Source organism: Tiliqua scincoides, chromosome 2 (assembly GCF_035046505.1).
Source record: "Tiliqua scincoides isolate rTilSci1 chromosome 2, rTilSci1.hap2, whole genome shotgun sequence".
NCBI lineage: Eukaryota > Metazoa > Chordata > Lepidosauria > Squamata > Scincidae > Tiliqua > Tiliqua scincoides.
In genome coordinates this window covers 101293536-101314915 of record NC_089822.1, presented here as the reverse complement: position 1 = coordinate 101314915, position 21380 = coordinate 101293536, and the positions used below count along the sequence as shown (strand labels likewise).

Here is a 21380-nt window from a genome sequence, read left to right as displayed (position 1 = left end):
TCATGGATATTCTATTAATGGCTACAGATTGTGATGGCTATGTGCTTCCTCCAGGTTCAATGGCATAAACCTGTGAATGCCAATTGTAGAAGAGCAATGACTGTCGGGAAGCATGCCTTTCCTCTCCTGCCTTGTGGGCTTCCCAGAGGCAACTAGTGAGCTACTGTGGAAAACAAAGCGATGGACCAGGTGGGCCTCCAGCAGGGCTTTTCTTGGGGTCTTATATTCAAGCACACAAGCAGAACATGAGAAAAATGAAAAGGCTCTTTGTAGTTAAGCCTGCAAAGCCTGTGCTCAGTGGATCAGAATTTTATCCATCCATTTAGCTCTTGAAGTTCATGAGATTTCCTGTTCAGCTGGACAGTCTATTTTCCTGGAAGAGGCTTTAGGAAGATCTTTCTCTGCTGGACAGAATGCGTGTGCACACTCCTTTCAACTTTGGATTGGTCCTTATTAAGATGATTGAGTGAGCAGAAGGATATAAAGAAAAGATGGTGTCAGAAATGAGTCGCTCAACGTTTCCAAACATTAATATCTCAGTCGTAGAAATTATCGTGGTAACAAAATATAAAATATAGAAGACAAGGAAGAACACCAGCTGTTTGATGACCTTGATATGGGCCTGAGTGCTGAGGTCCTTAGTGCCCACGCCACTCTTTTTGAGATTCTTTGTATGCCTCCATAGAGAAACAATCAAAAGAATGGCTGCAGTTAAGCAGATGCTGAAATTGATGGCAGTGAACAAGAACTGTGGAGAATTTTTAATCACATATAGGAATACTTCAGAATCCTCAGTGTGGCTTGTGTTTGCTGTCAGGTTTCTTGTCAGACCGCAGAATGTTTTTATTCTCCAAAAACCAACAGCTGGAAGAAGATAAAAGGCGACTACACCAATGAGGGATATTACAAGCATAAGGGGCACAAGCCTGTCAATTCTTGACTTCAGCCAGAGGAAGAGAGGGTGGGCAAAGGTGGTGACTTTCACACAGTAGAACACAGTGAGACAGGTGGTGCCTGCAAAGTTGGCCATGTTGAAATATATCCAGGCCAGACCAGTTCCTTTCCATGCATAGCTACACATGTAATCCATTGGAGAGCTGATGTGAATATATTGACCCAACAAGACAGCGCACTGCAGCAAAAATCTGAAGATGCTCAGACATGTCAGGAGAAGCTCACAAGGGACCAGTTTCCTGCTGTGCAACCAGTTGTGGCTGTTCACGACTATGATAAATCCATTTCCTAGTAGTGTGGCAATGGACACAATTCCAAAAATGATCAGAACAATAATACCTAATGGTGTAGACATGTTGCGGTCCATAGATGCCATTCTGGGATAAAAGTTGGAATAGGTGATAGTAGATGATGATGGGTCTCCTGGTATAGGTCTGGTGGGGAATCTGCTGGGAATTTTACTAGGTAGTGCTACACATAATGACATGCAAATCTCAGTTGTTTTCTCTTGCAAATGATGCAAAGATTCATCATGTGGTTGTACTTGTAAGGATAAGCTAAAGGGAGATATTGAAATTTGCATGCCAAAGCCTGGTATCTCTTTCCATGCTTGTGTCACAACAGGGTTCAAGCAATACATTTTACATACAGATAATTCCCAAGATACCTACCAGTTTCATTCCAGGGGGCTGTCTATAAGCTGAAACTTAATCATAATATATTGCATACTTTTGTATATGTATATATTTTGATATTTTATATGTGGCTGGTCTTATGACCATAATAAAGTTCTTCACTTCACAAGCTGAAATGTACATAAACCAAAACAGCTCTTGCTGGTCCAACCCTTTTGCACCTGGACAAAAACACCACAGTAGACGGACTGTGACTATGTGAAAGTGTTGAAGGGCCGTCTGTAAGTCAGATGTGTACAATTTGGATGTCTGCCACTTGGGGACCCAGAGTGAATTTTTTGTGAGAATGAGAGGAACCATATTTTGCTGTTGTACACTGATTCCATTTTTTTTTGTAGTGACTACAACACATGTTGTTTAAATTGGAGGACTTGGTGTGAAGACAGCAGGAGCCAAACAGCAGACTTGTGCTCGTAGACCGGATGTTGTGACCGTGAATCACCTTCTTAATTTGATGCCAATCTTCTCCCTTCTTCCACCTGCCTCCATCTTTTCTTGAGGTTTTACCTGCATGCAGGTTTTTCTACTTTGTGAGGTGAATAATCTCAGGAATGGAGAATGTAGCCCTCTACGATGACTGATTCAGCATCCCTCATTTAATCTTAGCTATTGGCTGTACATTTGTTGCTTATACTTGTCCGGAATTAGTAGGCAAGAAGGTCCTCCACCCTAAAGGGAGGGAAACCTCAAGAAGGTGAGTAAAGGGTAAAGAATACATACATTTCAAAGCAACAAGAAAATAACTTCTAACTCTATATAAGATACTAACTACATTGTCTGTTCTATGGGTCCCGCTGATCAGGGCTGTCATTGCTCAGCAGGACAGCATGTCCCCAGAAAATGTGACCAGGCAAAGATGGATTCCCCTGTCTCTAATATAGCTGAGCCACCCAATTAAAGGGACTCTAAATTTTTGCTGACTAAAAGTGGGAACAAGTGGTATTAGATGATCATGGGTTTCCTGGTGTATGTCTCGTGGGGAATCTTCTGGGAATTTTACTAGGTGGCGCTACACAGAAACACATAACACAGAAACACCACGCACACTCACCGGTGAGCATTGCTTAGCGACATTCCAACCATGAATGCATATGCAACAGCCACCACTGGTTCCTGTTCACCCCCTCCAGCCTCTGAAGCCAAGGGGAGCTGCTCTCTCCTTCTCTCCTTGTCTCAGGAGGCTTTCCTGAGCCTTGCAGAGGCAGCGTGCATCCGCGTGCTGCCTCTACAAGACTCAGTCTGGCCATTTCAGACAGTGGTGAACCCACCCAGCCCCACATCCAGGGTAAAGGTCTGTGAAGTTGCCCCCTGTGTGAAGCCGCCCCCCCCACTCCCCTGGAGCAAAACGGAGCCTCGACCAGAGAAGCTGACCGGAGAAGCCCCCTAAGGCTTCCTCATGGTCTTAAACTCTGCTTCCTGCAAACCGGAAGCACAGTTTCTGACTGTGTGGGGAACCTCAATGATGCTTCCCACATGGTCCTAAAGGCCCGCTGACTCAGCGCCTGGGGCATTTGCCCTTTCCACAACATGCTAGGTCCACTGCTGGTTTCAGACAAAAAGATGTGACTTCCGGGAATCCGGAAGTCAGGTCTTTTTGCCCAAAATGGGCATTCTGAGCCTAACAAAGGCAGCACACAGCCCCTTGCCTTTGGAGGTTTCACATAACATCAAACCTGGCAAATCTAAGTTCTTGCATATTTATTGGTGGTAGATGACAGAGCTCTTCTTACCCACAACAGGTGACATCAATCCTCCTGGAATTTCAGGGCCTAAAGGATGCTGCTGGCTTCCAGTTTTTCTTTTTTCTAGCCCAGCCTCTGAGTCTCTCTCAGATCAAATCAAGCCTCTCCCCTGCCTCCCAGGCTGCCTCCAAACTCAGCCTGCCAGTAGTTGTTTCCTTTGCTCTTCTGATGACCTGGCTGTGTGCAGAAATGAATCACCTTCCACATAAGGCATGTTTGTGACTGTGGCTCCGACGGCTCCATGCCGCCAACCACAGAATTGGGCTCTAAGCTAGCAACCAAAAGCAACAAGAAAGAAAAATCCAAGGGTGGAGTCCAGCTCCATCCCAAAATAAAAGTTTTAAGGTTTAACTGTTTGGGGGCCATATAACTACAACACTTAACCACAACTGAAGAATGAAGGTAAGCTTTACAACATGTTCACAAAAATGATACTTGAACTAAACAAATAATAATTTAAAACTTTTTATTTACCAGGCTGTATCTCTTTAGCGAATTTTTAGACCAATATACTGTATGTTTCTTTTAAATTTTAGTTCCCCTTTATTCTCTCTTTTTTGGTTTTGTTAAAACACAAAAATTAAAAATAAGCAAAAAAGAACCTTGTCATTTGTTTTGCCAGAGTACATGTTTCTCCTACTCAGGTGACCAAGATTTCCACTTTTTAAAGAGAAGACTTGAACTCCTAGCAGCCCCATTTGATCACCAATCAGTTAGTCAATAATTAAGACTGTAATCCTAGAGCTCAAGCAATATGCAGGTCCAACATTGTTATAAGAGGATTTCAGTCAACAGGAATGGCCACTGCAAATGAGAAGGAATGTGCTGATCCCTGGAGAAGGGGAAAAATGCACCCCTTTAAAATGCTTTTTCTTACTGTTGTAGAGATTTTTATCTCAACATGATGAGAAGGGTCCTTTAAATTAAAGGAAAACAGTCCTTTACAATAGTTAAAGAGAGGGCATTCAGCTGACAATCCATCAATCATTCTCTCTCCAAGCAACCCCCTCCCTTCCCCCTGAACATAATTATTTCTAAGGGCCTGGAGAGAGGCTGATTGTTGTCTTAATGACTCTATCTTAACATCACAAAGGTCAGCAAGGCTGTTTTTAAATCACCAGAGCAAAGGAACTTTGTTTTTTAAATTGATTTGCTATAGTGCAATTTTTGTCATTCACTTGAGTTCTGGGAACCCTTTCAAATAATGAGACTCAACCTGTAGTATATAATCTCATTTTTTTTTTCCCTTTGGTTCAAATTCATGGCAAGGGGAAGGGCCATAGCTCTGCCATACTGAGGAGCTTCAGACAATGAAACAACTTAATAGTGATCTTGAGTGATAATGGAGGAAGGCTCAAGATGAATTTGACTGAAAATGGGCTAGAGCTCATTTTAGAGCCTACTCCATGAGGTTGATGGCAGTGAAGAGGGTTTACTTTGCCTCCATTGTATCTGCAAAATGTCGCTCAGCTAAGCTGTTTCATGTAATGAGGGGTTTGTTATATTTCCTAGCAAATTTTTTTTATAGCAGACACCATACTATTGAGGTGACCTTACACAACTTGTGATCCACAAAGATTAATGTATGCATTGGCTGACAAAGTGCTTCACAACCACTACCATCTTCCCACGCCAGGCAGCTAAAACCACAGACTGAAGCTGTAATCCTATCCACACTTATCTAGGAATAAGTCCTATTGACTATAATGGGACTTACTTCTGAATAGGATAGGATTGCATAGGATTGGGCTCTTAATGAGCATCTTGTCATCATTTATACCTTTTGGGCTGCATTCATCTTAGTGGGTTGCAAATTGTGCATGCTCTCTCTTGAAAGTGTACCAGTTTGACTGGGCTAATCTTTTTTGCAGAAGCTTCCTCATGGCTCCTTTGATTTCTTTGTTCCTTAGACTGTAAATCAGCGGGTAAAGCAAGGGAGTAATATTGGTGTAGACAAGAGAGATCACCTTGTCACGGCCAGGAGAGTAGTTGGATTTGGGTCGGACATACATGAACGTGGCACAACCATAGTGCAAAAGCGTGACAGTCAAATGCGAGGCACAAGTAGAAAAAGCTTTGCTTCGGCCAGCAGAGCCTCGAATTCGCATCACAGCTATTGTGATGCAAGTGTAGGAGGAGAGGATGAGCAAAATGGGGAACAGGAGAAGGATGATGCAGGCTGCAAGAAGAGGCAGCTCACTAATGTAGCTCCTGGTGCAGGCCACATGGAGTAGAGCAGGAACATCGCAGAAGAAGTGATCGATGTGATGGGAGCTGCAGAAAGGCAGGCGGAAGACAGCTACGGTCAGGCCCAGTGAGACTGCAAAGCCCCCCAGGCAGCAGACTGCTGCAAGCTGAAGGCAGAAGCCCTGGCTCATCATTGCTATGTAGTGCAGGGGCTGGCAGATGGCCACATAGCGATCATAAGCCATGGCTGCCAGGAGGAAACATTCAGCCCCTCCTAGAGCCACAAAAAAATGCATTTGAGTAGCACAGGCCACAAAGGAAATGCTGCTACCTGCTGGGTTAGCCAGATCAACCAGCGTCTTGGGGACAATGACAAGGGTGTAGCAGAGTTCAATCGCTGAGAGCTGACAGAGGAAAAGAAGCATAGGAGGGCGGGAGGGCTCAGCAATCACAGCCAGAAGAATGAGAAGGTTTCCTGCAAGAGTAGCCAGGTGCACTATGAGGAAGATGAAAAAGAGGAGGGGCCGCAAGCGGAGCAGGTCAGAGAACCCAAACAGCAGGAAGTCCACAGTTGCACCAGTTGTATGATTACTCCTGTCCATGTGGTTTCCACATAATACCTGCAATGAAAGAAGCGGAGATGCAAAGCATAAACTAGAGAGGCCATCAGTGCTTGCCTCTTCCTGTTCCTAATGCATGTACACTTGTGGTTACATCACTTACCTTGTATCTCTCCTCCCCAACTGCAGACTCCATGTTCTCAGATCAACTTTGTCACCACTGAAAGACATCAACATTAGAAATGTCCTGGAGGCTGCCTGCAACACTCTTTGCCAACCCTGATTCCCTCAGAAATGTGTTGGGTTGTTCAAGGGCAGTCCAAAATATTTTAAATTGGGAAAACCCTCTACAGCAGCAATTATCAACTTTTCTCATCTCACGGCACACTGACAAGGTGCTGAAATTGTCAAAACACACCATCAATTTTTTTGACAACTGACAAGGCACACCATGCTGCTGGGGGGGGGGCTCACATCCCCCAATGACCCTACTAATAAATGACCCAACCCCAAACTCCTACAGCGCACCGACAGACCGTTCGTGGCACACTGGTTGAAAATTGCTGCTCTAGAGCCTTGGTTCTCAAACTCCTTGGGAGTTTGAGACCTAAGTGTGTGCAGGGAGGGACTAAGGCAGCCCCTTATCCCCAGGATCCCCAGGATTGTGCTGCTGCCAGGGAAAGTATCCTGGGTTATTCTGGGGATCCAGGGAGCCCTCCACAGGTCTCCCCATAACACCAAACCACATACAAAAAAGGAAGGCACTTCCGGTTTTACAGTAAAAACTGAAGTGCCTGTTTTTTTGTTTTTTGTTTTTGTTAGTTTAAGCTGTTTGGAGGTGCAGGGAGCCCAGTGGAGGGTTCCCTGGACCCCCAAGACCACCCCAGGACTCTGGCACTGGCTCCGCTTTGTGAACTTTTAGTTGAAAAGCGGTATATAAATACTCTTAATAATAATAATAAAAAAACCCCCTTCCATTCCTGGCAGCAGCACAATCCTGGGGATGTCGTTGCTTTCCCCCTTAACAGGCCATGTCACTGACCTACCCCTTCCCCCACCACTTAAGGGGCCAGAGGCAGCTCTTCTCAGGCTGGTGTATCATGGCACTCCAGTTTGAGAACCTCTGGTCTAGAGAAAGAGTGGCCAGCTTTGAGTCAACTATCTGGAATCAACTTTCCCAAAGTGATTGGGATGGGGTAATAGATTTTGCCCAGTTTCATTCATTAAAAAAGCATCAGTGAGTCACCTGTATATTTTTAATGAATATGTGTGTCATCTTGTGTATTCTAAAAGGGCAAAGGATATTACCAACCTGTCCTTTCAGCCCTTGGATTAATATCTGGAGAATATACCGTAATAGCCTTCAAGAAAGCAAAAATTCACCCTCACTGATAGGAACTGATAGGGTATTTCAGAGGAGTTACTGGGGATTATGTTGGGGAAGTGAGGGGGTAGATCTGGCAGTAGTTGCATGCACAGGATCCCATTCCCCATCTTTCAGCCCTCTCCACCTTCTGTCTGTTCAGGGATTTACACCAGATCTGCCCCTTATGCCAGATCTATCTCAGCATCTTGCAGTGTTAGAACCTCTGTGTTCTGTGGGGAATTCTGTGTAAGGAGTAGCAAAGAAATCAGATCATAAACTGCTGCGCTGTTTTCTTTGTTATTATTAAAATGTTTTTCAAAAATACATGGCAACTTTGCATGTGCCACTTAGAAAGTGTGTGTGCGCCACTAGTGGCCTGCGTGCTGCAGGTTAGTCACCCCTGCCTTAACCAAACAAAGCATGAGATGTGTGCTAGCATTCTGTGGCAGTATGGAACTACATATTTTGAGCTATAACTAGGATCAAGCTAGGCATGACATTTCTGAAGGTTAAAGCCCACTGCTCGCTCCCCCCCATCCTGTGAATAGGGCAGACATGCGTCTAGTTTGGTTAACAAATGGCAGCTGAAAAAGACTGGTAAAAAGTAGTATGGATAAGTGGAAAGTGTTGCTTTTGAAGGGATTTCTGAATTCCCTGTCCTCTTTCCTGGATTTTTAAATGAAGAACAATGGACTCCGTGCAAAAAGAAGAAGATTCAGAGGAACCTGACCAGTGAAAACTTGCAAGGCAATGAACAGAAGAAGAAATCTGCTGGATCGGAATAAGGGTCCATCTAACCCAGCTTCCTCTTACCAACAGTGGCTGCCCAGATGTGTCTGGGAAGCTCTTGAGCAGGGTAAGGAGGCAGTACCTCTCCCTCTATGCTTTATGTGCCTAGCTCTTGCCATTCTGAGGTACTCTGTCTCTGGGCATTGAGGTTCTCTTGGTAAACAACTGTTGACAGACCTTTGTTCTATCAATCTTATATGGTCCTCTCCTTTATTTGTGCTAGTGGCCACAATCATACTATAAAGCAATGGATCCTGTCAGCTAATTATGCGTTGTATGAAGATACAACTCCTTTTGCCAGTGTTGAATGCGAGTGTCAATCAATTGCATCTAGTTTTAGGTGAGACGATAAAATGTCTCCCTTGTTATGCTCTCCGTACCATTCCTAATTTTATAGACTTGTATCACTCCCCACCTCATCCTGGATATCTTGTTTCTAAACTAAAAAGATGGACACAAAAGAACAGAAAGTGCCGACCACATAATATCGCTATAAATCCAACCTGGCTGTTTTTGCCTGCCTCACTATGCCTGTGACAGAAAGAGGAATCATGGAATTTTCTATGACCCTCAGATAAGTCAGGGGTTAAACTTAGGGAGGATGTCTGACTATAGTTTTGTCTGATTTTACTCAAGGCCAGATCCTGAAAAATAACCCACCACTAATTGTTACCTAAGAACTGTAGTCTCTATTAAAAACATAGTAAAAGATCATAAGATACATTTTTATTCTTTTTAAATTCTTGTCTTCATCACCTTTTTGTAAGCATTGTCAGAGTAAGTGCACTGTAAACAACATACCAGTAAAACCGTGGTTCCCAACCTGGTATTCATGTATTCACAGGGACACTCAACAGGACCTTTAGGGGTACTTGAAAAAGAATGGAATAATGGTAGAAAAAAGCAGGTCATGCTCCAGAATGCCTTGCAAGGACCAGCAAGGCAGGAAGGGAGGTAGCTAGTTGGCTGTGAAAGCCCCACCAATAGGTAGTTTTTGGTCATCAATTCATGTATGAACCAGTGATTGAAAACCAGCACAGTAAAAAAGCTGAAACATAATATGGAAAGTGATCAATCACCCAGAATTTCTCAGCACACTTCTGGTGCAAAACAGTGCAAAGGCAGAGTCTTCTGTTCTTCAAACAGATAAAAAGAGAAAACACTGTGATAAATACATGAAGTCTGGGCTTTCATAGAGAGGAGACGAGGGCTTGTATTATTAATTACAAACATTTTGCTAATATGAAGGGTACAATTTATGGAAATAGGCTGCCAAGCGATATGCAAGTGAAAAAGGTTGGGAACCACTGCAGGAGAACCAGGAATCAAATCCACCTTTAAGGTGTCTGGTGTGTTAAGCCAGAAGCTCTACGTACAACATACAACCCATAACACATAACTGGGAGTGTGCAATTCAATTCACAGTAGAGAGATGCAGCTGCATATATTTGCAACCCTTTTTATTCAGAAGTAGACTCACTGCTTTCCATGGGTGTTATTCTTAAGTAAGGGTGCATTGAATTGTAGCCTGCTTCAGATGGAAACGAGGATTCCCATCCTGGTGTTTCAAAAAACAGACCTGCTTTGCAACCATTTGGCGAGTAGTAGGCGAGTATCTACTGTATTTCTTCAGGCATGTTACTGGGGAAATGAAGCAGCAGCTTCAGGCAGGGCAAGGTCTACCTGAAATGACTACTCAGGTTTGCAAGAACAACCCCCTGATCCCCAACACACACAAAAAGAAATCTATTTCAATGAAACTGATTGCCATGTGAGTAAAAGCAGCCAAGTCCAGTCACACTATAAAGATATATTGCTGTTTTCCTCATCCACATTTCCTATTCCCTCTCCCCAACGTGGGCATCAGTCCTTTTCTCCTGGCAGAACCAGGAGCACCTTTGTGGAGATTTCAATTTGAAAAATGGTAGGGATGGAGTGGAAGTCAAACTCCTATCTTTTTGGGGGGGGGGGCACATGTTTTCTTTGAAGAGATAAAAAAGACACCAGGGGATCTGCTTGGGGATCTCAGGTACCACATCTAGTTTGGCTCAAAGACCTCCACTTGTGTGTATCCCCTATGTCACCATAGGGCTGAACTACTGGTTACACAGAAGGTGTATGTTAAAAAGTGAACAGCAGTTTCTTGTATGAAAACTCTGGGAGATACGATTTGCAGTGAAGTGATGTGGGGAATTCTTAACCGTTTCCTCAGCTGCTACTTTGGTGCTACGGCTTCCACCCCCTGCCACAAATTGGAATACAGATGCATTTTCCCAACCTTACCTTTGCCAAATCTCAAATGGGAAAAAAGTAAGATAGTTATTCTTTTCACGAAGTTGTGCTGAGAAGTTTGGCTTATGCCTTGTTCTTTTCTTCTCATCACTTCAGCCACAGATGAAAAGCCCTGCTCTTATTTCTCTTACTTTCCTGTCCTTATAACCAGTTTGTGAAAAGATCCATCCTTCCCTTTCCTTGCTTTCGCTAACCCCTGTCTTCCCTTGAGAACCCTACACAGAAACATTATTCAACTCTGAAGTACCCAAGGAAAGAGAGGTTGCTGTTTTCTGCTAACAAGGCACAAGGGCAAATATTTATTGACAATCCTAATTTTGCGAGATTGTTTTATCTTTATCTGTCCTCACCAAATCTGAACTATGGCTGGCCTTGTTAGGATGGGGGGAAGGAAGCAACCAGTTATTATTTTGTAATGTCCCTTGGAACCTAATCTTTCATTTTCTGGTCATGCTAAATTAAATAACCCTTATAGGTAGAAGTGTTCTTAAACTTTTTTTTTTTCAGATTTCATTTTTTCCCCAAGGGAGAAAAGTGCAGAAAGCGGTGTTATGTGTTTTTATTCCAAGGGTGAATTTTTATAAATTCTAATTATAAATTATATCTTTAAAAGTGCACAAGGGCCCTCCTTTTCAGCAGACATCTGAATCTGCAGTTTCAGATATCTACAGATTGGGTCTGCAGGTCTCCCCCCCTCTGCATGACCCCTCTGGAGGCAAGGGTAGCTAGGCTCCCCTCACCTCCAGAGGGTCTTCTGAGGCCTGCAGAGGCCGCTTGCAACCTCCCATGGCCACTGCAGGACTCAGAAAGGTTGAAAAGGCGGAAAAAAAACGTGACTTCCAGTTTCCGGATAAAATTGAAAGTGATGTTTTAAGGCACTATATGTTTTTAATGCCTTTCCCAGACCTCCTAAAGCTTTACAAGGCATTAAAAATGTTACTTCCGGTTTTATTGTAAAACTGGAAGTTGCCTTTGTGGACATTCTGAGGCCCACAGCGGCCATGGGTGGTTGCGTGTAGGCCTCAGAAGACCCTCTGGAGATGAGCTAAGCCTATCTCCCCTTGCCTCCTGAGGGTGGGGGGGGGTGTCCCTGGTTATCTACAGTTTCACTTAGCTGCAAGAGGTTCTGGAACAGAACCGCTGCAAATTTTGGGGCATGCCTGTACTAGGTAGGTGATATAGGTGGTATAGTGTCAACAGATACAGCCATAGTCGTTACCCATGCACCTCCCCAGTCCAGCCCAACCAATACAACCAATATGTTTTCTGTACTGATGCAGTGTAGTCAGTGAATACAACTGTACTGTGGAATTCCCTCCCCCTTTGGGTTGAAAACAGCTCCTTCATTGCTAACCTTCTGGTGAGGCCTGAACACTTTTTTATTCCAGAAAGCTTTGCTTTTTAGTTAGTAATTAATGTTTTTTTAACTGATTGTTTTATTGCTGCTGCTGTTTGGCTTTTATTTATTTTAAACTTTTATCTGTATTTTCTAGTTTTTAAGTACCATCTTTTAATGTACTGGGCAGCCCAATCCTGAGCTGCCCGGGGCGCCCAGGCTCGGCGGCCCTGAGAAGGGCTGCCGCCAGATCCTGTGTGCCCTGGGCTACTGTGGGTGGAGCCTTGGGAGAAGGGGACTTTTGCCCCCTTCTCCTGGGTAAGGTAAGCAGCCCCGCAATGGTAAAGGTGCTTGTGTAGGGCGCAGAACCCTCCCTGAGTGCCTTGGATCCTGCGGAGCTTCGTGGACCCACCTCCCTCCCTCCCCCTGGCACGCCTCCCTCCCTCCCCTCGGCACACCTCTCCCCGCCCTCTCTCCGCCCCCTGCAGTCCTCCCCCCTTCCTGGAATGCTTCCTCTCTGCCCCTGTCCCTGCCCCCACCTACTGTGCCGCGCCTCAGCAGTCTGGGAGACCGCCGAGTCGCGGAAGCTGAGTGACTGCCCCACGCTAGCCCAGCACTGGCTGGTGCTGGGCTAGCATGGGCAGGAGCCCAGTGGTGAGGCATGAAGCCATGCCGCCAAGCACAGGATTGGGCTCTTAATTGTTAGCTGCCTTGGGTGCCCTCTGGGGAGAAGGGCAGGGTACAAATTGAATGAATGAATGAATGAATGAATATCAGGGCATAACTGAATGGGGACATTTAATTAGAAAGTACCATAAAAAAGGAGTTTTCATTTGGGTCAAAGGCAGTGTTTCTCAAAGTTTGTCCCCCAATGTACCACTTTGTATGGTCCACCTACTGGATGTACCACCAGAAAAAAATGGTGATTATGTGATTACCACTTATTTCCGGATTGGGAGGCCAGATGCAACGCAACAAACACCAGTAAGAGGCTCAGGGCAGATGGGAGAGCTTTTTCTAGCACATGAAAAGTGCATGCGCTGCCTGCCAAGCTGAGGTGAGGTGAGCTTCCTACCATAGCTTGTCACACTGTGTTGCTAGGTGTCAGCGAGTACCACCAGACACCACCACAATTACCACTGGTGGTCACTGGTCAAGGGCATTAGTCTAAGAGCCGAATTCTGTGGTCCACGGCACTGCTTTGTGCTGCGGACCACAGTTGCAAACGTGCTGTAAGGCACGTTTGCAGGGCTCACCACCGGTACTAGCCCAGCGCCAGCCGGTGCTGGGCTAGCGCTGGGTAGTGGCCCAGGTTCTGCGGCTCAGTGGTCTCCTGGACCGCCGGACTGCGGAACGGGAGGCAGGGGTGTGGGGGAGGCGTTCCGGGGAGGGGAAGGCTGGTGGGGGCAGGTGAGAGGCATGTCAGGGGAGGGAGGGAGGCGGATCCACGGAGCTGTACTCCACAGGATCCAGGGCACTCGTGCAGGATTGCGCACCCTACACGAGCGCCTTTACTTTAGCGCTGAACTTTTGGTCGGCGCTAAAGAGAGTAGCCCCATTGCCGGGCTGCTTCCCTTACTCAGGGGAAGGGGACAGATGTCCCCTTCTCCCGCGGTGCTTCCCACGGTAGCATAGGTGGCGTAGAATTCGGCGGCAGCCCTCCTCGGAGCCACCAAGCCTGGGAGCTACGGGCAGTTCAGGATTGGGCTGTCAAGCAGCTGAAGTTCTCCCTGTGTGATCCTTCTCCAAACACTGCAATAGACATGATTATTATGGATAATAGGAAGGGTGTTGAATGCTATGGAATAAATGTGAGGAACAAATTTTATTACATTGTATTATTTATTGACTTCAGTTGCCTTGTCTTGGTGTCCCCACTCCTCTGAGCAATAAGAAGTGTCAGGAGCTGTTATGGGGTCAATTCCTTTGCATTGAGAAAGGACTGGAATCTCCCAGGGACGTATCAAGTACCAACAGTTCTTCCATTTTATTTGTATTAAATTTCAATTTCTTCTAAATGCAGTCCACTGGCCCCACAGAAGCTCCTTATCCAGCCCCCTTAATAATGTGGCCCCTGGACAGGAAGAGCCAGCAGTGGCCATCATCAATGAGCAGAATGTTCCAGAGGCAGCCTCTAAGGAAAAGTAACACAGCAGTGGGAGCTGCTGCCAACTGTGCTGTTCTTCAAGAACAGGAATTGACTTCTGATTATAAACTCTTTGGTTGTAATGGAAACGCACAAGATTCCTTGAGGAGATGTGAACAGTGGCCCCTTGCTCAGGCAGGCAAGCATAGGGTTAATCCCAGGGCTCTAACTGGCAGTGGGTACGCTGCACAGCTGCAGCCACTAGGGGCAACCAGGTCATTAAGAGATAAAAGCAGCACTTGAGGAAGGGTGAGTTGGGTGGGAAGTAGAAGGAGGAAAGCTGAAGGAATTGATGGACTACTGGAACTGCTGACGGACTGACTAAAGGACAGAAGAGTGAATGGACTTTGGAGACTGTTGTGTGGCTGCCACGCCCAAGACCTGCTGAGGACCAAGGTGTTGCTGTAGTGGCTGGAGAAGCTGCTGGCAGGAGAGAAGAGGAAGGAGGACCTCTGCAGGATGAACAGGTAAGATATCCTGGTGGTGGGTTCCAGCAGTGCAGAACTAGGGTCATTGTTGGGGAAAGAAGGGGAGCTAATTAGCTTAAAGAGGACATAATTCTCTAAGTGAAGCTTGGACCAGGAATCTGGCAAAACATTGGTATGTATTCGTTATAACAGTGTTTCTTAAACTGTGGGTTGGGACCCACTAGGTGGGTCATGAGCCAATTTCAGGTGGGTCCCCCTTCATTTCAATTTTTTTTTTATTTTTAATACATCAGAGTTGATGCTCCCATGGTGTGTGACTGCATTTGGGGAAATGTGACAGATCTGTACTTTTAACAGGCTACTCTGTATATGCTTTTAACGGTAGTAAATGGGACTTACTTCTGGGTAAGTGTAGGTAGGTTTGCAGCCTAAGATTGTTAAAAATCGTCCTGCTTGATGACATCACTTGCGGTCATGACATCACTTCTGGTGGGTCCTGACAGATTCTCATTCTAAAAAGTGGGTCCCAGTGCTAAAAGTGCGAGAACCACTGCATTAAAATATTGATAGTGCTGGGAGGACTATTCCTACAACTCCCTTTTCCTTGAAACTACTGCTTCTGATTGGTCTCAAAGCATTTGCTTATTTATTTATATATAGTTATTTATTTATTGCCCTTTTGCTTAGATTCAAGGTGGTTCACATTGGCAGGCTGGCCATAACTCCCTCCCCTTTTTTCCAAATGAGGTTTTTACAAGTATTCTTCTATGAGGAAACTCGTAGAACCCTTCCTTTTCCAGATGTTTCCCTTTTCACTGTGCAGTCATCTTTTCCTGGCTGCACAGCCTCTCATGCCTTCCCAGCTTCTGCAGGGAGAAGCTACAAATCAAGCCCAGGTAGGTTCTCCAGCTGTTATAATCTCATGCATCATGGCAGCAGTGAACATGTGAAACGAGACCAGCATAGGGCATGCCTTCCTCCCCTCGGAGCCCATGATGCCAGAAAGGGAGACCCTGAACCCTGGTAGATGAACTGATCCACCTCTATCCCCTGCGGAGGCCCATCCTGAGGCCAGCTGAGGCATGAAACAATCAGGGTGAGGAGATGGGATCCCTCCATGCTCACCAGAAACGTGAGCAAGTCAAAGTTTTATTCAAGTGCATCAATGATGGAGCAGCATCTGAAAGAGAAACAGCAGGTGTGGAGTTGCTGATATCTAATCCCAGCAGGTCTTTTGTACCCTTGCAAGTTTTCCAACAGATGGCAGTGTGTCAGTGAGGTCTGACTGCACTCATTGTCTATCATGGAGCTTGCAAAGCTACAGGGGCCTGTCTGGAAGGAGTAGTTTAGCAATCCCACAGAGGAGCTGGTAGAATCACACTGGCCGCAGCTGCCAGGCATGCTGTGGGCTTCCCTTGCAGTCTGCACAGGGCAGCACAATGGGCCATGTGGAGGGTCCCATATCCTAGTCTGCATAGTCTCCTGTTGGACAGCTGCCTGTGCAAAGGGAAACACAGTCAGGAACAGTGGCAGCAGCAACACGGGCATCTCTTTGTGAGATGCATGCACCGTGTTGGTGAGAGAAAGTTGTGCCACCTGAGTACACGTGCAGAGGTGCCCTGTTGGAGCTCAGTGCACAGGGCATTACCCTGTGAAGGAGGTTGCACTGGGACTCTGTGAGGAAAGGCTGTTCTGCTCCATGATGCAATGCTACAATTCCCACTCCCCCAAAGTGCTCAGATGAGTGTTTGGCAAGTAGTGGCAATGGGTGGAGTACTTGGCATCCACCGTGAGAGAGCAGGCTGTTAGTAGCTGTCTTAAACGGAAGGAATGGTTAAGCAATGCAGTTTTGGCCATAAATATATTTGTCCTTTCTGCAGTGGGGAGTAGAGCCATGAGACAGATATGCAGCATCAATGTGCTGCACCATGGGACTTCCTCTAGTTCTTTGCTTAACTGTGTGGGCTCACCAGTCCTGGCTCGCCCTATTGGGATGGTGAAGTGAAGGTCCCACTTAGGTGTTTGTTTGAGACAGAGCACCTAAAATGAGAATTCTGAGGAGACTGGTGTTAACAAACATCAAACAAAATGTCTTGCAGTAAATATTGTGAGGAGAGCAGGCTGTTTGCGCAAAGTGCTTGTGTGCAGAATGCTCTTTATCTAGAGTTCCCATCACCACAGTTCCTGTGTGTAGGCTCCGATGTGGTGTATGTATGATGTGAATGATGTGAAGCCAGTGAGGTATACCTCTATGTCATGTGCTCTTCCATCTGAGTTTTGGGTCACTTTGAAGGGACTTATGTAGTGGTGCTGTGACTGGCTGCAGAGTGTACTCTCTCTTATGTTCCCCTATAGAAAAACAAACAGGGTAAAAGGGTTAGAATGAGTTGGGGGGTTTTCTGGTGTGTCTCCCTGACTGGTTTCTATGGGGTTTTTGTTTGTTTGTATGCCAGCTGTGATGTTGGCATGATGTTCCACTGACATTTCGGGTGTGTTCATTTTCTGGAGAGGGTATAGCAAATAGTGGCCACCAGTTCTTCCCCATTCTACACATGTGCTCTCATATGAACATAAGGCCTCAAAGGCCCATCTAGTCCAGCTTCTTGTATCTCACAGTGGCCCACCAAATGCCCCAGGGAGCATGCAAGACAACAGGCACAATCTGCGTCCCGGTGCTCTCCCCTGCATCTGGCAATCAGAGGCAGCCTGCCTCTCATACCAAGAGCTGGCAAATACCGACTATGGCTTGTAACCCGTAATGAACTTTTCCTCCAGAAATTTGTCCAATCCCCTCTTAAAGGCATCCAGGCAAAGTACCATCACTACTTCCTGTGGCAAAGAGTTCCACAAAGTAATTACACGCTGAGTAAAGAAGTATTTTCTTCTGTCTGTCCTAACTCTCCCAATACTCAACTCTCATGGATGTCTCCTGGTTCTGGTGTTATTCGAGAGGGAAAAGAGTGTGTCTCTATCCACTCCGTCCATCCCCTGCATGATTTTGTATGTCTCAATCATGTCCCCCCTCAGGCGTCTCTTTTCTAGACTGAAGAGGCCCAAACACTGTAGCCTTTCCTCATAGGGAAGGTGCCCCGGCTGAGTAATCATTTTGGTTGCTCTTTTTTGCACCTTTTCCCTCTCCACTATATCCTTTTTGAGATGTGGTGACCAGAACTGGACGCAATACTCCAGGTGTGGCCTTATCATCGATTTGTACCCTCCCGCTAGTAGCACCTGTGCCAGCAGTGAAAGTACATCAGGTTGAAGTTGCATCGACACCAATGTGTTGTGCCAGTGCAGTTGTGCCACAGGCAGGACTGGGGCTGCACCAGCAGATCTTCAGTGCTAGCAGTGCATTTGTCATTCCACCAGCATCTGAGAGCAACCCACATATCTGAAGGGCAGGATTGGGCTGTAGATTAGCCTGACTTCCATGTGGTGATAGACTGAAAACAGGCTGAGATCAACAGGCTTATTTATGGCATCTGAATGATACATGGAATTCTGACAACAGACTGCCAGTATTTTAGAAATTAATGCTTTGCTTAGATGGACCTTTGTGCAATTATTTTTAAAAGAACTTAACAGAAATTAATTAAAAGACCATCACAAAATCCTTCTGGGTCTAATTAAACAGTTTGTCTCTGACAGAAAACTGTAATTGCAAATTAAGGGCTTGCTTTGGACATGTGCTTAGTCTCACTGATTTTATTGTAGACATACTTCTCCGGTTCTAGGACAAGGCTCTGAAGATTCCTGGCTCTTGTTGAGAGCAATTGATGTTGACACCTTCAAATGCTGCTTTTAGCTATCAGCTCTTCTGATGCTCTTACTGCAGACACTGTAGTGCCTTGAAAACATCAGCTTGGTGCAACTGGAAGGCTCATCTAGATCTGTTTAGGCTTGAAGCCCGTAGGGAGCTAAGCCAGGACAAGTGGGTAATGATCTTCAGCTGGAGTGGCTCAATAGTAGGTAGCCAAGAACTGATTCTAGTTCATAAATCCAGAGTCCAAACTCTAGAGGAGCAGCTTCAGGCTTCCAGCCAAATTCAATGTTATACAACAGACATGATTAATTGACGTTGATTTTTTTTTTTCTTTTTCGAATTAAAGCAGCCACCAGAGGCTGCCAAGTTAAACAGAGGAATAGTGTGATGGAAAGTCTTGTTGTTGTGAGTTTCTAAAATCCTTTCTTCATTTCAAGTCACAACTGAATGTATGATGTTGGATTTACCATTGCTATCATAGCTGTTTGCAAACTCCAAGCCAGTTCTGGACAAGCTTTTAGGGCATTTACTATGGTCCTAGACACATATGTTATCAATCTAAAGCTATGACCATGGACGTTTATAGAAATTGTAGGATAACATTTTGGTTGACTAGAGCTGTTAAGGGGCTTACAAATTCACTCATATACCAAAAAGTACAGAAATTGTGAGTTAAGATCCTAGCCTCATCTTTTGCATAACGTAAGCAATTGGTACATTCTACAGTATCACACATTGGCTTCTAATAGTGTGACAGTTAGCAAAGTATAGTAGTCAGCATGTTGGACTTAAACCACAGAGACTGGTTTTCAAATTTCACTACATGACCTTAGGCTGATCACCACTACGCAACTGAACCTTACCTCACAGGCTTGAAGTAAGGACAAAAGGGTGGTGCATGTACACTACCTTAGGAGAAAGACCAGGATAGTAATATTTATTTATCTTTCATATTTTTATACCATCCTTCCTCCAAAGAGCTTAGGATGGCGTACATGGTACGTTCCTTCCCTCCGTTTGTTGTCACAACAACCCTGTGAGGTAGGTGAGGTTGAGAAAGAATGCCTGGTCCAAGGTCACCCAGGAAGCTTCATGGCTGGGCAGGGATTTGATTCTTGATCTACCAAGTCTAAGTCCAATTCCCAAACCACCACACCATCTTAGCTCTATGGCAGCATATAGAACTTACTACGACACAGCAACTTTTCCCGAATAATCATCTATATGTAAAGTTCTGAAATTAGACCAGGTTCAGTTACTCCTGGCCTAATCTAATATCACACAAAAGCCCTTTGCATGTGAGCTCTCTCTCTCTCTCTCCTGACTCATAAATATCCAAAGGGTTTTAGTGGGCCTCTCAGAAACCTACAAGCCTTTTCACAGAAGTTTGCCACATGCCTGGAAAAATGACAGTGCCTGCCCGACTGCAACTGCAATCCAGCTTCCCAGTACACCTCGCAGTGCTTGCACATTGTTGATTTCCTTCTGGTTCTGGAGAGCACATTTGGAAGCCATCCAATTCAGGCCTATCTACTCAGAAATAAGCCTCATTGAGTCCCCATGGGACTTGCTCCAACGTCAGGGTGATCGGATGTGGTAACCGCAAAAGAGGACATGGCACCTCAAAATGTAGGACGTCCAAGAAAAATGTAGGGCACAACAAAATTAAAGCTAAAAATACTCATGTATTGATTTCAGGTGGTTAATTTAAGCACTCTATTACTTGTTATTACATTTAAAGCTATATTGCATACAACTTTTTAATTACAAGAAGGCTGTCTGCAGGGACCCACTCACAGAGAAAAGGAGGACATTTAAGTTCTTTTCCAGGACACAAGATGGAAAAAGAGGACATGTCCTGGAAAAAGAGGACAGCTGGTCACCCTGTCCCATGTAAACCAGTAAAGGATTGTATCCTTATTCTGCTTGTGGCAAGGAGTGAGGAGTTTGGGAGGGGGGCAGTCACCACCACTGTAGAAAAGGCAGATGTAGGGGGAGAAAATAAAGAAAGGGAGGAATCACTCCTCCCAGTTTGGAGGCTTTGTGCATTTTGTGTGCCAAGGACAAAACAAGAGGAAAAGTTGGAGGCTGACCCCTAGGGATATACATTGTATAACGAATAAACGTGGGCTCATATTATGCAAAATCTCTGAGTGAGAAGTGAAAAAAAACAGGCCAACGTCCCTTACGAAGTCCGGCAATTTTGTCTCGTGTCTGTTGCACAAGAGGGTGGTGCCTTCCCCTGCTCTGCTTGTCTCACTCTTTTCCTGTGTGCCCAGTGAGAGGCTGCTGCTGAGGACCTGCCTGGCTTCTGCACTGGGTGAGTGAGTAGTGGAGGGCATTGTGCTTGTGGGCAAAGGGGGGGTCAGGGCTGGGGGGAGGTCCCAGATGTCTCAGGAGAGGGAGCTGCAATGATCCTGGATAGACATGGAAAATTTTTCTACAGGTGTTGTATTTTTAAAGGTACCCACAGACAGTTGCTTTTCCACAGAGAAGAATGCCAGTTTTAAAAGCACAACATGAAGTGCCTTAAAGAAGAGTATTTTAGATCCAAATATATTCTCAGCCCATATATTCTTCCTGACGTCTCCATTAAAGCTTTCTGGAGAGCAGGAGCAACCTGAACATTGCCTAAACTGAGGCAGATCCACTGCTTCTGCTAATATCAGTCGTGCCTCGTTATCCATGGGGGTTCCGTTCCAGTGGATTAAAAAATTCAGTGGATAGCGAATCAGTGGAAAAATAGCTTTAAAGACCCACTTCCAGGTTTCTTGCTCTTCTATTGTCGCCCCAGAATGCATTGGTATGGCACTGTACCACACTCAGCCACTAGACGGGGTGAATAATGGAATCTATTGGAATGAAAATATAATTATTTAACAGCGTGAAGCTTGGAAATTTGATTGTAGTGTTTTTTTTCTTGTTGCAAGGCATTTAAAGGTGGACTAAGGCCCCACCTCAATGCAAAAGATAACAGAAAATCCCTTGCATGCCATCCAAGATAGGATGTACATGTACGAAAAGCCGCAAGTAAATGACATGTTTTATTAGCATTTAGAACATAAGAACAGCCCCACTGGATCAGGCATAGGCCCATCTAGTCCAGCTTCCTGTATCTCACA

At 45.3% G+C, this 21380-nt stretch overlaps 2 protein-coding genes across 2 annotated transcripts; both read right to left on the bottom strand.

The window, feature by feature from the left end:
• Nucleotides 1-385: 385 nt before the first annotated feature.
• LOC136638605 (taste receptor type 2 member 8-like) lies at nucleotides 386-1030 on the bottom strand. Its single transcript, XM_066612641.1, has one exon. The coding sequence runs from the start codon at nucleotides 1028-1030 to the stop codon at nucleotides 386-388; it is 645 nt and encodes a 214-aa protein (XP_066468738.1).
• A 4160-nt stretch (nucleotides 1031-5190) lies between these two features.
• On the bottom strand, nucleotides 5191-6180 carry LOC136638604 (olfactory receptor 10AC1-like). The gene has a single exon (XM_066612640.1). The coding sequence runs from the start codon at nucleotides 6178-6180 to the stop codon at nucleotides 5191-5193; it is 990 nt and encodes a 329-aa protein (XP_066468737.1).
• Between the last annotated feature and the right edge of the window lie 15200 nt (nucleotides 6181-21380).